General features: G+C 53.6%; 1 protein-coding gene across 2 annotated transcripts; it reads right to left on the reverse strand.

Annotated features, from left to right (window-relative positions):
- Window positions 1-4184: 4184 nt before the first annotated feature.
- On the reverse strand, window positions 4185-15565 carry P2RY2 (purinergic receptor P2Y2). 2 transcript variants are annotated; one of them, XM_055702454.1, is made up of 2 exons: window positions 15406-15565; window positions 4185-7750 (listed from the first exon to the last, which is right to left on the reverse strand). In XM_055702454.1, the coding sequence occupies exons 1-2, from the start codon at window positions 15420-15422 to the stop codon at window positions 6673-6675; spliced, it is 1095 nt and encodes a 364-aa protein (XP_055558429.1). In that variant the 5' UTR covers window positions 15423-15565; the 3' UTR covers window positions 4185-6672. The 2 variants fall into 2 exon arrangements, with proteins under 2 accessions (XP_055558429.1, XP_014141060.2); XM_014285585.3 differs by lacking the exon at window positions 15406-15565 and adding an exon at window positions 10355-11068.
- Window positions 15566-17371: the final 1806 nt, after the last annotated feature.

A 17371-nucleotide genomic window follows, 5' to 3' on the forward strand; every position in this document is an offset into this window, starting at 1 on the left:
CACTTGGGGTCATTTCCCGATGGTGGCCAGCTGGTTTCCACCCTGCTTGCCCCAGTTTTGATGAGAAAAGGATGAAAGAATGTTAAACAAGCATTGAGTCGTTACACGTGGGCAGGGATAGAGCTGGAACGGTGGGGTGGGTGGCTGGATGAAGACAAGTGGTGACCAGGCTCTTTCTTTGACCTTCAAACTGCAGGTCACAGGACAGGCTGACTCCCTGGCTGCCTTGCAAGCTGTGCCTCAGCTCATGCAAGGGGAACTTCAAAGCAAATAGAAAATATCTCCATCCCTTGGGAAGTCCCGTGGATGAAAACCAGGACCTTGCCTTTAGTGGCCACGTGCACCTGGGTGCAAATTCCAGCTTGGGGACCGGACCTAATGCTGGCACCCCGATGCTCCCACCGCTAGCCTGGGACTCTGCTCCCACCCCTCGGTGTGGTCACAGGGTGTTCCTTGGGCACTATTAGTGCTCCTGTGGGGGACCCCATTTTCCCCCAGGGTGGGCATGGGGACCCCTTGCTCCTTGCTGCCACATCCCCCTAGCACCAGCAGAGGACTCTGCTGCAGCAGGGTTCAGCCTAATTAGCTAAATGATTTCCCTATTAAAAATCAGCACAGGGTGCTGGCCTGGTTTTAGCGCTACGGGGACTGCAGTCTTCCATCCATGCATCTTCCACCATCTTCCAAGGTCTCCCACTGGCCATCCCACCGGCTGAGATCTCAGCTGGAGTGCTCCCACTCCTTTCTTTGCAAGTTCAAGGGTGGCAGCTTGGTGATTTCAGGGCACCTTAGTGCTCCCCCAGGATTTGAGGGGTGGGGGGGTGGGCTGGAAATGTGATTGTGACGTTTTGCCTTCTCACGGTGGGTGGTATAAGCACAGGAGCAGTTTCTAGCAGGGGTTCTCCTGCTCTGCTGCCAGCAGTGTCAAACGGGGCTGCGAAACCCACCCAGGCGATACGGTTTCTGAGGCGGGGGGCTGCTTTGGCACACCCTTTGCTGCAAAGGTGGGAGCCTCCAGCACCAAGCTGAGACCTTGCAGGTCATCTCGTGGGTGACGAGCCACAGCCGGGCAGCTTTCAGCTCGATGGGAAGATTTGAAGAGTTGCTGCTCCTGTATAAATCAGGCGGTTTTGGGGGACAGAGGGCTGTTTTACACCCTTTCCCATGCCCCTGGGAGGGCAGTGCTGGGCTCAGACACAAGGACTCAAACTCTTCTCTCCTGGAGCACGGGAAGGATGCTTTGTGGGCATAAATGTGCTTATATATGAATACATGTGTGTGTATACACATGTGCATGTATGCATTTGCTGTGTGACAGTCCAGCTGCTTCCCAAAACAGGCATCAAGGTGTTGGTGTTTAGCCAGTGCTTAAAATTGCAGGTATTCGGGGAGAAAGAAAAAAAGAAAAGGATATTTTAAACTTCCAGGCTTTCCTGAACATTTATTTGCCAAGGAGTCTGCAAATATTGGTATTAAACCCCTGACAGCCTTAAAATAAGCTCCTCACAAAGCTGGGTGATTGATGTGTGATTTCAAACACCCACTGGCTTGGTTTCTTCCAAAGAAAATGCTGCCTTGGCCCATCCACTTTGGGGAATTTCTGCAGCAGTATGATTTTTATTTTTTTTTTTTAGATTTGGGAATCTCCTCCCCTGATCTGAACACAATGTTGGTCTCCTGGGTGGCTTTGGGGCACCATCTGTCACCTTTCCTCACTCATTGTGATGGACACTTTCCCAAGCCGATGGAGGCTGTAGCATGGGGAAGTGGATGTGGTTTCTCTGGTGTCTAATATAAAGGTTGAGCTGTTGGGTGAGGGCTCCTTTGGCTCTTTCTCCTTTGCGCGACAATCTGCTTGCTATGAAACTCGTAGGAGCTCAATAGTGCAGAGACTCTGTCCCTCTACTGAAATGGCCAACTAGATCAGAAATGGCTTGGAGGGGCAGACAGACTTGTTCCTTACAAAATCAAGCCCCAAGGGAGAAAACCAGAAGAAAAATGAAACCAGGACTTGCTACTCAAAAAAGAAGCGGATGTACTGAGTGGCTTACAGTAATGACTCGACCCGCTGCCCTCCTTTGCCAGATAAAGGGGCTGCTTCCTAGACAGCCGTGATCAGGAAGGAAAAGCCCCACACTTGGATGCTGGGAAGGTCTAGGAGAAGTGTGCATCCCTCCAGCCCACGTGGCACATTTGTTTGCTTGGCAGGAAACCATCAATGCTCTAAACTTTGCCTTCCTGCTCCCAAAGCTGCAAGATAGTTAGAAAAAGTGGGTTTGGGGGGGTGTTTTTCTGTTTGTTTCTCTGAAGTAACTGCACAACCTCTGTGTTCCCCGTCAATGGGTATTATTTGTGCTTAATTCTCATTCTTGGGTTTGAATGACTCACATGAGTCAGTGCTGGCCTGAGTTGCAGAGAAATCACTGCAGGAAAAACTTGGGTGTGATGCTGTAAAACCCACAAGCTAAAGCTATTCATGTGCAAGCCCTTCGTCCGCACGGTGTTCGCCCTGGGTGGGACTCCAAAACCTGGGCTGAAAATCAAGAGAGACTTTTCAGAGAGTGTATTTTGGGATGTCTAACTTAGCAATACTGGGGCTTGCAGCTATTTCTTTGGCTTTATGCTTTTGAGTCTTTGTGTTTTGGCAACTGTAAGGGCTAGAAATTTCTTTTTAAAAGAGAAGCCAACGTGGAGCTTTCAGCCGTGGTGCAGGGGACCGTCAAGTGCTTCTGTCTCACACTGTAGGGCGATGGGCAGTTGCTGTGCCTGCATCTTAAAAACATTGCTGGGAGATCAGGTGTAAATTAATCTGAAGGCTGGAAAAATCAGCTTCGGGACAAGAGCAAAGGACTTTCAGCTCCTTACTTTATTGCTGAGCAGCTTTCAAGGCGATTTGATCACGGGCTGTAATAAATTCATCAATGGAGGTGAGTGTGTCCTCACTTGCCTTGTTTCATCAGCAGAGATGGGCACAGCAAAGGCCAGGATGGGGAGCAAGAGGCAGGTAAATTGCAACGGAAAACAAAATGGTTTGGCAGTTGGTTTTTTCATGGGGACTGTGGTTAGGCTCAGGAAACCTTCTTCTCTTTGAGAACTAGAGGTTTCAGCATGTGGAGGGAAACTTCTTGCTTTGGTGGCTCCGTGAACTGCTGGATGAACCAGAAAAAAAATATGATCTATGGGATAGGAGATTAATTGCTTAGAGAGTCACTAATTAATTAACCGAGCAATTCCTTCTGGTCTTCAACAGGAGAGGCCTAGGAGAAGCTACTTACCAAGTCCATGGAGATACAACCAAAAAGATTGGCTATTGTCTTTGTCATGCTGCCAGGGCTTCTGGCCCCCATGAAGCCCTGCCGTGACCATGTGGCTTCCCTGCACCTGGCTTCTGCCAGAAATGGTGGGACCAGCCCCCTGCACATTAGGTGGAGGTCAAGATTCACAGAGGCGGTTTTGCTTGGCAGATGGAATCCAGGAGCAGTGGTCTCTTCGGGGGCATTTTTGACCCTGCCTGAATCTCTGCCAGACCTTTAAGAGGTAAATCAGAGGGTTTGGGTCAGCCTGTTGCAGTTATGGGGCATTGCTGTAAGGGTCTGCAGTGCAATGCCCATGGGCACGCTGCAAGGAGATACACGACCCCACTGGGGATGGGTTAGAGAGAGGACCGAAGACCTGCTCAGTGGCTTTTAAGGTCCAGAGGTTGCTCTGATGGCTATAAGGAGCCATCCTGGGGTGTAATAGGATGCTGCAACTTGTCTCCACAGCAAGTTCACATCTGAGACAGTTGAGTTGCTCCTCTGGGTCCTTCTGTCTCAGAGAAGCAAGGATGCAGGACAAGCACTGGTGTTACTGTACTTTCTGGAAAAGGGGAGAGAGCAGCAAGAAAAAGTGAAAGTCTCCTTAATGAACTGCTGGGTTTGTGGGTGCTCCATCAGGCCTTTCCATCTCAGCTCCATTTCACCTTGAGCAAGGATGAGAAGTCTTGATCACCTGTCTCTTGGGGTGACCACCTCCTCTACAGACTCCTATAGGAGTTCAGATGCTGGAGGTATCTACTTGTGGAGCCCATGTGTGGACAGCTGTATCTGGAGCTTCAAATATGTCTATGACATTCAACAACCCAGTTTCTATCTCCAGTACCCCCTCTTCTTTGTACGTATCAGAGGAGATGGCAGAAAGAGTGCTCATAGTAGAAATAAATTTATTCACTATAAGAAATCTGAGGTGTTTGTATGTTACAAAAATAAAAATGTACAGTCATCGTCACAAAACCTCTTTCTTTTTTCTTTTTTTTAGTATAAGTTAGTGCTTTTACAAACAAAAAAAATATCTATATATAAATTTCCAGTTGGTACCTCTCCAACCACTCTGCATCTGAACAGTGCCACCAGTTTGTGCAGGACCAAGGTCACAGGAGGACCCCGCAATGGGACTGGCAGTGTTGCCCAAGGTGGTCGTTTGAAGCTGGCTCATGCTAGCTCCGAGAAAGGTGGGACTGCCTAGCAGGACTGCAGGAGTGAACTCTGAGCATATTTTGTTGAATTATTCAGAGCACGTAACTTGGCGTTCATGCTGCTTTTTGGCAAGTGTGGGAGACCAAGCGAGACCTGGCCTGGAGTTACGTTTGTACCAGTGCAGCACTTCGGATGAATAAATTCCTCCCAGTTATTTGTCTCGCACTGGTGACTACGCTGCGACACTCCCCACGAAGCCAAGCTCCCTTCACCTGCCCAAGTCAAAAAAGGTGCTGCCATGGGGGAAGTCCTGTCTCAACCCAACCCTTTCCTAAAAGTGCACTCAGGGATGAGATGAACCATTTAATCTAATTGTTCATCAAATCATCAAATTGTTCTGTTTTTCTTTGACGATGGTGTTCAGAGCTGAGACAGTCCCCTCTTTGCCTCCTGTGGTTGTGACATTGGTGGCTGGGACAAAAGCCATCCATAGGACCACGTCTCCACAAAGCCCGGACCTCAGGAACCTCCCATTTAACCCTGAATGGTCCCAGTCACCCTTGGACTAAACTCAGCTGGTTACACCGTGGCGTGCCTTTACCTCCATCGAGCCACATCATAAGAGGGAGGGATGGGAGACATGAAGAGGAGGCCTGAGGCATTGGTCTAAACCAGGATCAAATGTGTTTGCCTAATCCTAAAATAGAGTCAGGGCTGCTTTTACAAAAATATGACTCGTCCAGTGCTGCAGCACAAGCAATTTTCATTTTTGGGGTGAGGAATCAGCATCCTCGTGGCAAAGCTGGGCAAGGAAGCCATGGGCCTCGGCTCTTGGCTCTCTAACCCAACAATTACAGAGAGAAAGATCAAGTGGACTTTCTGGTGAAATGTTTTGTGGCTATTTTCTCCAGTTTACTTTGAACTGTCCTGGCTGATGTGGGATGCAAGCCCAAATCCAGAGAGGCCTGGGGTCAAGCCTAGCACCATGTTTTACTGTTATGGCTCCTAAACCCAGGGTTTAGTGCTGCCAGATTTCCCAGGGAAGATCTACACTGTCAGGAAGGGCTATGCTGATTGGCTCCAGTGGAGCACTGGGATTACTGGGATTATGGGGAAACCAGACAGCAGCATCTGGGCAGCATTTTGGGTCATGGCAAGCTGCTAAAGGTCTGAGAGGGCTGTCACCTCTGAGCAGCAATGAGAATGTAGCAGCGTTCAGCCAAGGGAACAAGCAATGGTCTTTGCTTCTTTGCTGGTAACATGAGTCACTAGTAAGGGGGTTAAAAAGAAGACATGAAGACCTCACCCTAGATTTTAATGAGCTGGAGATGATTATTAAAGTCAGCAGCTGAAAGGAAGCTACATGTTCCTAAAAGCTTTTCAAGGGTGAACATTGTTGCTGGGAAGCACTGATGGGTCTTTTGAAAGATACTGACCCCACTGGAGAAACCTACAGGGGACCTGCTTGATGGTACCAGTAAACTCCAATGGATGGTACTGGCATAATCCAGTGGGATGGGAGGTCCACCATTTTTAATGGGAAGCCAGCCCTTGGACAGGAGCTAGGAGTCCCCTCCCGGCTCTGCCAGCAGATGCTGGGGCACGAAGCTGTGAGAGCATTTCTTCAGGGATGCATAGCTGTGGGAGACCCCTTCCCGCTGCAGGAGGTATTTGCACTTAGCAATTTATTGATCTGTTTAGCAGAACCACAGCTGACTCTCCTCATCGACCAAAAGCCTCTCCTCCCTCGCCAAGGCACAGAGAAACTCTTGTTACCTCTGTGCTAGCGGATCTGGAGAAGGGCAGATGGATTTCTTTAGGTGGACCTTTTGCACACAATGTTTCTGCTTTAGAAAGTGTTCTAAGACATTCAGGGCATGGTTTGTTTTAGCAGATTTGGCCACCATGATAGAGGTCACCCAGCCTCACTGGTGGAGAGGAGCCATTCAGCGTTGAGCAGAGAGGCAGGCTTGGATGAAGAGGCAGAGATACGGGGTTTTGTGTATAACCACAGCGGCACCTTCCCGGGGAAAAAAAAAAAAGGCATTTGAAACAGCAACAAGCAGAGACTGCGTTTAACAAGGACCATGCTGAACTGGGTGCAAGCCAAGGCACTGCAAACACCAAAAACCTCGGGCCCTGAAGCATCCTGACCTCCCTTCACACCTGGGATAAACCCTTCTGTCACGGAGAAGATGCTGGCTGTGCTGGAGCGGAGCTAGGATTTCGCATCCTTGGATAACGTGTCTGTGTTGCTGCTGGTTTCCAGGTGACTGTTGGGCACAATGCCCAGTGCCATTTCATTTTGAGGCTTCCCTGGCATTTTGCTGCCTGCAAACTTCCTAAATCGCTGTCCGGCTAAGAAATACAAAATGGGATCCAGGCAGCTGTTGGTGCTAGCTAGGGGACGAGTCACCTTATAGACTAAATTGATAGCATTGAGGGTCTGACAGCTCAAGTCCCAGCTCCGGAACGAGTAGTACAAGGTACGAGTGACATGGAAAGGAAGAAAACAAACGATGAAGACCACCAAGACAATGATTATCATCTTGACAGACTTCTTTTTGGATCGGGACAGCCGGGAGATCCCCCGTGTGGGCTGCAGCAGCCTCCGGGCCATTAGGCAGTAGCAGATGATGATGGTGAGGAAAGGGATGCAGAAGAGCAGCACCAGCATCACTGAGCTGTAAATGACAAACTGGCCAAAGAGGTCCTTGCTGGATGTATCATGGCAGGTGATGGTGTCACGCTTCACGCTGGTGGTGACGAAGAAGAGCACGGGTGACTGGCACACGACAGTCACCACCCACACAATGACGGACACCCTCCGGGCGTAGCGGACGTGCCCCCACTGCAGTGACTTCAGTGGGAAGCAGATGCCCAGGAATCGATGGATGCTGATGCAGAGGAGGAAAAGGATGCTGCAGTAGAGGTTGGTGTAAAACAAGAAGCGAACTATCTTACACAAGCCCACGCTGAAGGGCCAGTTGTCCCCCATGGCATAATAATACACCAGGAGCGGCAGGGAGACCACATAGAGTGTGTCAGACACGGCTAGGTTGAACATGTACGTGGTAGAGGCATTCCAGGTCTTGATCCTGAAGATGAAAGCATACAGGGCCAGCAGGTTGAGAAAGAGCCCCACCACACACACAATGCCGTAGGAGACAGGCAGCAGGACATACTTGAAGTCCTCATCAAATATGCACTTGTAGGTGTTGTCTCCTGTGCCACCTGGGTCCAAAGAGCTGTTGATGACTCTGATCCAGGCTGGAGTCGTTAGATTCGCCATCACCCTAGGGGTAAGCAAAGATGCTGTAAGGTCATGGAGGTAAGGAGTCCCTGGAAGAGGTGGGTTAGATGAGAAAACCCCAGTGCCACAATGCCGTCACACCTCCCACACCTGGGAATTCAACTGAGACCTCCTGCAGCCCCGTGCAACGCCCCAGTTCACCCTTCCCACCAGGTTCACACAGAAATCTGGTCTCCTGTGCCACAGAACAGAAGAGGCCCTCTATTCTGTGTTTAACCATCCAGACTCAGATGACCCTTGTGAAAGGTGAGTCCCACTAAATCCCTGGCGGAAAGGCCAAGAAAAGGGAACAGTGCTCTTCAGCAGGCAATCCCTGTGACTGGCAGGGTCCTGATTTCAGAGGTCCTCAGCTCCTTCTGGCAGAGCAAACATCACCACAACATCTGGAGTCCCCTGTAATCAAACCTTGCCAAAGGGACCATGTTCTCCATCACAGAGGCTCTGCCTGGGTTGGTTGTTGATGATGATGGGGTTTTAGTGGGTTTAGTGTTGGGCTGACGGTAGCCATCTCACTGGTCCCCCCCTTCCTAGCCACGAGACCTGCTCCTCCAGCATCACCACCACCAGACAATCTGCCCGTGCTTGCACAAAGCTGGTTTATGCATGGGAGTGACCAGTTGAGACGAGAAAAATAGTCTCAAAAGAGTCTCTGCAGACACACAGAGTCTGGCACTGTCTGTGTCAGGAAGGACAAGGGCCCCTTTGTGCGTCAGGGACAGCCCACGACCCGGCCGACACATGATTGCTCAGCAAGCCCATCAGCCGGGGATCAAATTAAAATGCATTTGCCTCCCTGTGGAAGAAGCTGGATTGATCTCACTGCTGTACCGCGTTACAGGGAGCCCACGGAAACGGGGTCACAGGGAGATTCCAGCGCAGGAGCTCAGCGACCGGGAGCTACTGCGGGAGGAAAGGTTTGAGTTGAGTAAAGATGCCCTTTGCATGAGTATGTGGGATGTGCCCTGACCCAAATCTCACCATCATTTTAGGTAGAAAAGAGCAATACCAGCCTTCTCAGCTAAATGGTTCAGCTCTAATCTGGTGCCACCATGCTGTGGGATGGGGTGGGCATGCTTTCTTGCAAACAAGCACCGTTTTGACCCAGAGCTATCCTGTACCTGCCTCCAATTCAGATCTTGCAGGGAAGGAGGCAACGAGGGTCTCCTAAAACCTGCCAACCTGGGTGGTCTCTCACTGAAGCAAAGCACTGTGGCATTAAAAGGCACCTTGACAACTCATACCTGATGGAGAAGGGGTGAAGTGAAGCCTCTAGCGCATCATATGGGGATAATCCTAGCCCTTGTTCCAAGGACTGGATAAATAACCTGTCCAGATGTGGTACAGACACGATCCCTAATGATGTCTCCCCCACTGTGCTGCTTTCCCCCTTGGAGCAGACCACAAGCAGTGCTGGCCGAGGGTCACGCTCGCCAAGGACGTAGGCAGAAATCACATGCCCACTCACACCCTGACTAATCTGCAACATCTGCAAAACCCCACACATAACTTTGGGAACCACTCTGCAATGAACATGAGGAGCCAGGACTGATCTTACTCTGTCCTAGCCCCTCAGTTTTGCTTTTCCTGCACCTGGTTCAGTCCTCAGCAACAGGGTTGTCCCTGTTGGATGGAGAGGGTTGACAGTGCTCAGACAGACGGAAAAACACTTTCCAGTTACTCTTCTCAACTTCTTCCTTCTCTCTGAGCTTTGCAGATCTGCAGCCGATGAGACAGAGGTTGCCCACGGTCCTGGCAGCCAATTAAACAGGTTGGACAGGCCACCACAACCAGGAGAAACCACACAAGATGCCCTAAAAGACTCAGGAAAGGGCCACAGGGCCGCAGATGCTTCAGCCTTGCACATAGCTTCTCCATGCCTTTGCATCTGCACCCCCCAGTCCCCTGCAGACAACCTGTCACCCAGCTCTGAAGCACTGATGGGGCAAGATAACCCATCTTCCAGCCCACCTGCCTGCAGGCCCCTGTGCCCTCAGCTGGAAAACCCAGCAAGGTATTTGAAACCCATCTGGAAGCCAAGGTGGGGAATCTCCTCCGGCGCACAGGGCAGCACGGGCTGCTGCAGGCCACGCTGCAGCCACGGATGTGCCAAGACACACATCTCCATCGCCATCCCAAGGAGCAGACAGGGCTCTCTGGCTGGCCTGAACGGGGCAACCATGGGGAGAAGCTCACAAGGCAGCCTTGTTCTTGCCATCATGCTCTCCCTCCTTTTCCTTCTGGAAATGCCAAAGCCTTTCTTTTTTCTTTTTTTCCCTACTTTTGCCCAGAATCTCTAGGACAAAACCTGCTGTGTCTGTCGGGGCCATGGCTGCCATCCACCCCCTCACCCCCAGCCCTGCTGCATCCGCAGCGGGCGAGCCGGAGGGGACACAGCCAGCTGAGCATGTGAAGGCATAAAAGCTGGCAGCTGCCCTTTCCTCTGCCTACGGGCCAGACGGCACGAACGACAGCTCTTACAGTGATGCATCAAGCCCCCAGCGGGGGTGAGCAGAGGGTGAAAGCCACAGCGATCCCTGAAGATGCCGAGCTGGATAAATACTTCTGTGACTACCAAAAGCAAACCCACCATGATGCTTCAGTAAGAACCACCTGCGTCTGCTTCATCAGCTCTCCTGGCCCTTCCCAGGATCATGGCAGGAGGCTTTTTCTCTAGCGTTGAATGCAGGTGACCACACACAGCTTTTTAGGTGCTCTCCAGCCACCCGTGCTGAACAAGGGCATCGCCCTGACCAGCTTCCTCCATGCTGGACTGTGCATCGGGTCTGGTTGCAACGGCTGGACCATATCGCTCTTTGCAGTGTAGCCTTGGACCTGTTTATTCCATGGGACATGGTTTACTTTTCCCAGCAAACAGGTACCATCAGCTGCAGTGGATGAAGACAGCATGTAAGAGGAGCCCTGTGATGAGAGGAGTCCAGGCAGATCAGTGTTGCAACCCCAGCAGCCACGTGCCCTCAAATATATATACCCACAGGCATGTGCATGTGATGCCTGCATCCCAAAATGCTCCCGTAACAGTATCCACCATGGCCAGGCAGGGGATACTTAGATGAGTCAACAGGGGGAAGGAGGGGGCTGTCATTGGAGAAGGTCACAGGCAGCCGAGGGATGGGCAGGACCCAGGGCCAGCACAGGAGGACCATGGATTGGACACGGAATCACTGAGTAAAGGGCTTTAATCCCAGTTTCTGCCCCATTTTTCAGCATTCCTGATGCCATCCAGGCGGTCACCATCCATCCCGCGGTGTTTCGTGTTTGGGAGCCTGCCAGCAGAAGCAAAGTCACAAAAGGAAACAAAGCACAACCAAATCACGACTTCGATGAATGCATTTTCGGGGGGGGGAGGGGTGATGAAGTTTAATTGACCTTCCCAAATAATTAATGTGGATTAATTTACTGGCAGGACCTCACAGACACAACCCTTCCTTCTGCCAGTGTGAAACCCTGGGAAATCAAACCCATGCGGCACGGACGCACCGACTGCGACCACAGCTCCCAGTGTTTAACGCTGGAGGTCAAAACCACAATCCATTTCTCGCATCTTCCCCACCAACTCCTTTGCAACAGACACAAGGAGAGCGTGGGTGTTTTCCCTGCCCTAATTTATAGGCATTTAGTAGACTCATCAAAATCCTCGCTCCAGATCAGGAACTGCTTGAGACACTGGGAAGCAAACGACCCAGCATCATTTTTCTCTCCTTTGGGACCATGGTTGAAACTCTCTGCAACCAAAACCAAACAGACGGCGCGTTCAGATGCTGCCGAGCCTGTCTGGTTGGGAGACGTGAGATGGGACCAGGCTGAAATGTGAGCCTGGCCACACTGCCTGGTTTTCATCTGCCCTTTCCACTCGGCTCCTTTCCGCTGCAGTGACCTTCAGTGCCTTTCTCCTCTGGGCTGGCTCCGGCCACCAGCATGGGCTGAGGATAACCCCAGTCATCGCGCTCCCACCAGCTGCATTGCTCCCTGGAGCTTCTCCCACCAGTCCCACAGCCAGATACCTCCAAGATACATTTCCAAGACACCCAAAAGCAAGCTTTAAGCAGTTGAAGGGGCTTTACGCATCTCCCTGCCCAGAGTCCCAGGTAATGTCCGCTTTTATCCCCCATGGGTCTGACCCAGTCCTTCCCCCAACCCCAAAATAGCCAGAAACCCTCATTCCTCCCAAAATAAACATGCAAAGAATCTGTTTCTTTTCTTTTCCCCAAAAAAGCACCTTGGAGGACACTGGGCAGCTCCACTCTGGCTGGCAGAAATGGAGCTGCTCCACTGAAGCGACCCCGTGCCTCAGTTTCCCCTCCTGCCCCCAGGCTGAGAAGCAGCAGAGCTGAATTTGTTTTCTCCATGAAAAGTATTCTTCTGGGGGAGTTTCAGTTTCCTAGAGGGCTTTTCTGTAACCCAAGCTAAAAAGGAGAGAGGGAGTTTGGATATAAGATAACCTTATGATTTTGTTTGTAGGTCAAATAAAATGTTTTGCTTTGAGTCAAATGACTTTTTCTTGGAATTCCTGGTTTCTCCCAAGAAACTCCCTGAATTCCTCGCTGAATCAATCCCCCTTTCAGCCTCCGCTTCCCAGGCTGTACTAAAACCTCCTGCCTTCGTCCACACCATAGGAAGTCAATCCGGATTAACCAAAGCTGCAGCTTTAGGGCAAATTAGATAAAAGCATTAAACCCATCAGTGCCAGCGCTCGCTCGTGCATAATTAAAGCCGCCCTCATTTGGTTGAACCTGACCCGATTCCCAGCACGGCAGGTCTCCGGGGACGGATCCTGCTGGAAGCAAGTATCATCCTGGCCAATATTTAATCCTTTCTTCAACATTTCCTTTCCTGCTACAGCAAATGTCATGCTCCCTGCGTGTCTTTCCCCTGCATCCCCACATCACCTGCCCCCAGGAGCCCCTGCAGCACCCCCTGGGGTTGGGGGCAGATCCCATTTGAAACCCCCCCCCAAACCTGGATTTTTATTTATCACGAGGGGGAAATGGGGCGTTTGCATCCTTTAGGCTTCCTGGGGAGCAAAAGGAGCCCTGTGCTGGTTGTTATACCAGGGATTTGACTTTGGGGTTTGCCCTCCATGGTTTTCTGGTGCTCACTAGAGGAAGGGACGGTTGGACTGAGAGAAGACTGTGGGACCAGTTTCTGGTCAATCACCTGCTTTTGGTTACTGTTTTACCCTACAAGCCCCGTATGTGGGAGAAATGACATTTCCACGAAGACCTACCAGCCTCCTGCCCAAACCAAGGGAGTCACCCGTCAGCACCACGGCCCCGCTGGCAGAACCGAACGTGCTCTGCCCATCTGGGAGATAACCAGCATCCGAGACCGGGGATAACAAAATTATCAGGCTCAGCCATGGCACCAGCATTTACTGCGAAGCCAAAGCAGCGACTAACCCCAGAAAACCCCAGGCACGGGGTGGGCTTTCGGTGGGATAATTTGCTCCTCCATATGGAGCATCCTGTGGGAGCAAAAAGGGTCTTTGCTTCATGGACTAGTTCCTGTTAAGGCTTTAACAGGGGATGCTGAGCATTAAGGCAGGACCACGGCATGGCCGGCAGCACGCTTCGCTGCCAGCCAACTATTCATGGCTTTGGCTTTATGTCAATAACTGGAGATAAAAATCGCATCGGGCGGAGACAGGGTAAAGCCACTTGGTGCCAGGACAGTCAAAAATACCTCTCGGGGTTTTATAAACCACTAAGCCCTGGGATGCAGCTGCACTCCAGGGCTCGGCAGCATGTTTAGGGATCTCCCCCTCCTGCACTGGAGCTCTTAGCCCGTCAGCCACTGAGGCTGAAGGCCACGGTTCCCTTTGCTCGGGTATAAATGAGGAAGAGGAACTCGGGACACGTGCCTGGAGGTAATGAAATGGCCCAATTTCAGCAGCAGTGAGCCATGCGCCAGGGGCACCGTGCCCCAGCGTCGGCAGCCCCCCCCAGGAGCGGGGTTTGCTGCTCCCTGCCTTGTGCACAGGAAGGGAGCGGGTTGCCAAATGGGTTTTGCAATAAGCTGATAAGAAAACCGGAGCAGAAATAGAAATAAGATGCTTCACCCTTAAAGTTGCTCCTGCAGTGATGCCCACCCAGCGCCCAGCTCTGGGGAAGAAGGCATTTTTGGGGTTAGGAGCTATTACAAGGAGTCAAAGAGTTTGAAAACAGAGTCTCGTTGATCCCGATGCAAATTAAAAGACCCCCAAATAAATTACATAGGGAGCCCAGCATGCAAAGAGGTGGAAAAACACAAGCCGGAGTAAAGCAGGGAGTCAGCTCCACGGCTTTTACCAGAGGTGTGTACGGGAAACCCCTGCTAAACAGCCAGCAAATTCCCCCGGGACGGGAGAAACCAAGCGGCAAAAGAGATTATTGGGAATTAATGCATAAACAATCGAATAATTCAGGCGAGGAGGAGCAAAGGGAGCCCAGGAGGCTTCTCGAGTGCCCGGCGGAGCCCTCCACGCCAGCAGCAGCCCACGGCAGCAGCCTGCTGCCTGCCACTGCCCTGACCACCCTGTCTGTGGGGCAGTCGGGGGCTTCGGGGCACTTTCTGTGGGGTTATGTGGGGCGTGAGCTGCCCCCACACTGAGGAGAAGTGGGGTTCAGCTCTGCCCATCCAGTGTCCCGCTCCCTGCTGCGGGTGCTCGGGGACCCTCTGTCATCCCCCCAGCAGCAAGCATCACCCCTGCGTGGCCACGGGGCTGTGAGCACACGGGGGTGCATGCGTGTGCCCCCCACCCGTGTGTGCGCATGTGCGCGTGTCCCTCCCGCTCACAGGCATGTGTGGGTGGGTGTCCCCATATGCGTGTCCTCCCTACCCGTGTGCATGTGCGTGTGGGTGTCCCCAACCCATGTGTGTGTGCGTGCCCATCTCACCCGTGTCTGTTGTGTGCGTGTCCTCCCCACCTGTACGTGTCTGTGTGCGTGTCCCCCCACACGAGTGCCTCCCCCCTACCAGTGTGTATGTGTATGTGTGCATGTCCCCCCACCCACGCGTGTCCCACTCGTGTCCGTCTGCTTGTCCCCCTGAACCCATGTCCGTGTGTGTCCCCCCTCCGTGTGTATATACGTGTTTGTGTGCCCCCCACCTGTGTGCATATGTGTGCACACACAGGGCTGCGTGCATGTCTGTCCCCCCCGTGTCTCTATGTATGTGCACGTCCCCCCACCCATGTGCGTGTATATGTGTTTGTGTCCCCCCACCTGTGTCTGTGTCCATGTCTGTGCGTGTCCCCCCACCCATGTGCATGTTTGTGTGTGTGTCCCCCACCTGTGTCTGTCTGTCCATGCGTGTCCCCTCACCCATGTGTGTGTTTGCGTGTGTGTGTGTCCCCACCTGTGTCCGTGTCTGTATGTGTGTCCCCCATGTGCGTGTTGGTGTGTGTGTCCCCCACCTGTGTCTGTCTGTCCATGCGTGTCCCCCCCACCCATGTGCGTGTTTGTGTGCGTGTCCCCTACCCGTGTCCGCGTGTCCGTGCGCGCCCCCCACCCCGCCTGCCCACTCCCCCCGTGCACACCCGCACCGCGGGGGTCGCACCCCCTCGTCCCGCACTGTCGCACGCGCGGGCAGGACACGCACGCCCCCTCCCCGGTCCCCCCGGTCGGCCGCGGCCCCGCTCACCGGGCTGGGCGCTCCATGCCGGCGGCTCCGTGCCGATCGCCGCGCTCGGCTCAGGGGGGCGGCGGGGGCAGCGCCATGGCCGGGCTCGCCCCTTCCCCCGCGGCCGGTGCCGCCGCCTGGGAGCCGGGCAGCGCTGGGGCAGGGCCGGGCCGCGCCGCCCCCCGGGCCGGGAGCGGGGCAGGGCCGGGCCGGGACCGCCCCCGGGAGCGGGGCCCGAGTCCCCCTCTGGGGTTGGAGCCGTGGATGGGATCCGGGCCGGGAGGGGGGCCAGCCCCCCCAGCCCCCCCAGCCCGGGGCTGGGACCGGCGCTGGGAGCGGGACGGGAACCCGACCGCTCCCCACCCCGCCCCCGCCCCCAACCCCGGGGATGGGAGCGTGGATGGGACCGGGGTTCGGGTCAGGAAAGGAGCCACCCACCCCCCCCACCCCCCCCCGCTCCTCCCCCTCCCCGGGGATGGGAGCATGGATGGGATCGGGGCTGGAACTGGGACTGGGCTCCCCCCGCACCGGCACTGGGAGCGGGGCTGATGCTGGGACTGGAGCCCCCTCTCCAGGAATGGGACCGTGCATGGGGCCAGGGCTGGATCCCACCCGCCCGGGGCTGGGGCCAGTCACCCTTACTGCATCCAACCTTCCCCCTGCATCTGCAGCGGCCCCAGGGTTCCCCCGAGAGCTGCCTCCCCCAGGGAGCGCCCTGGTGACCACATCCCGGGCTGCCCTGGCACTGGAGCTTGCCCCGGTGGCAGAGCCCACAGTCCCTTACCCAGGGCATGGAGCAGCCAAATGGGGGCAAGGGGGTCCCAACACCCACCTCGGGGGTGAAGAAATGCCTCTGAACCAGGTGGATGAGCCCGGCTTGCTGGTCCTGCCGTGGCCACCCTGATGTGGGACACTGTCCCACTGTGGGTGACACCGAGCTGTGCCCCCTCGGGCCCAGGGTGGGTACCAATGTACCTCAGGTGATGCCCTGCAGCACATCCCTTGCAGCAAACTGGCTTCATTCCCAAGGGGAACAATGGGGAGGGGGGGACATGAGATGGAAAAGGGACTTCGAGGCCAAGTTTGGCTCTGATTTTAGAGAACCAGTTCCCATCAACCAACCAGCAAGCTGTCAGCTCAAAACTAGCTGCCTTGCCATCACCTCCCCAGGGTGGAGGAATTCGTTTTAGAGAAGAGTAAATTTGGGGGCCTGATGCATTGCAGGTTCTTCTGCTTCACTCTCATTTTCCTGGGAGCCACATGCTGATGAAATGCTGCTTCCTTGGGGAGCTGCATGTTGATGAAATGCTGCTTCCTTGAGGATGCAGGTAAACCCTTGAGAAAAGGGATGCTGCACCCCTTGCATCCCAACATTTGGATTTTTCATCCAGGGAAGAGATTGTTGGAGTCAGGAGGATGTGGCAGAAGGTTTGCTCAAGGTTCACTCCTTGCCATGTCTTCTCCTGTGAACTGCTGGGGGCTAGGTTCAACCACAAATGGGGGTCCGGCTGCCGCAGAGGGTAGCAAACCTGTCAAAATTCTTCTGCTGGGATGCAAAATATCTACAGAAACCTGAGGGCAAACTGGACCATACTGCGGAAGAAAAGTCCTTCAAGGGTCCTACATTTCTAGGAAATACATTGACTTCAGGCGTTGCTGGTGTGAACCAGAAAATTGTACCCCTCATGTTCCCCAAACACCCTGTGGAGATGCTCTGGGGTCTGTCTCCATTCAGCCCTGGTATGACACAGCCTCCCAGGAAGCTATGGAGGGCCACCAGCGTCTTCGGAGCCTGCCCTCTCCCTGCAGATGATTGATGCCCAAGTGAAGGGGTGGCCAGGTTCAGCCCTACCTCCCCGATGGGCCTCACCCACCTGGGCTTAAAACCTTCAGACGTGGGGGAACTGGAGGGTTTCTGGGCAGGATGAGGCTGGAGAACAAGCCCCACCAAATTGTGGGCAGGTGGCCCAGTTGTTTTTCTCCACCA

Source organism: Falco cherrug, chromosome 2, assembly GCF_023634085.1.
Source record: "Falco cherrug isolate bFalChe1 chromosome 2, bFalChe1.pri, whole genome shotgun sequence".
Lineage (NCBI taxonomy): Eukaryota > Metazoa > Chordata > Aves > Falconiformes > Falconidae > Falco > Falco cherrug.

What these genes read in the sequence shown, in the direction of transcription:
- P2RY2 (XM_014285585.3), bottom strand. Translation starts at nt 10,392, where the DNA reads ATGAAGCAGACGCAGGTGGTTCTTACTGAAGCATCATG. An exon ending in GTTCTTACTGAAGCATCATG is followed by an intron (nt 7,751 to 10,354) that starts GTGGGTTTGCTT and finishes GCTTACCCCTAG; the next exon opens with GGTGATGGCGAATCTAACGA.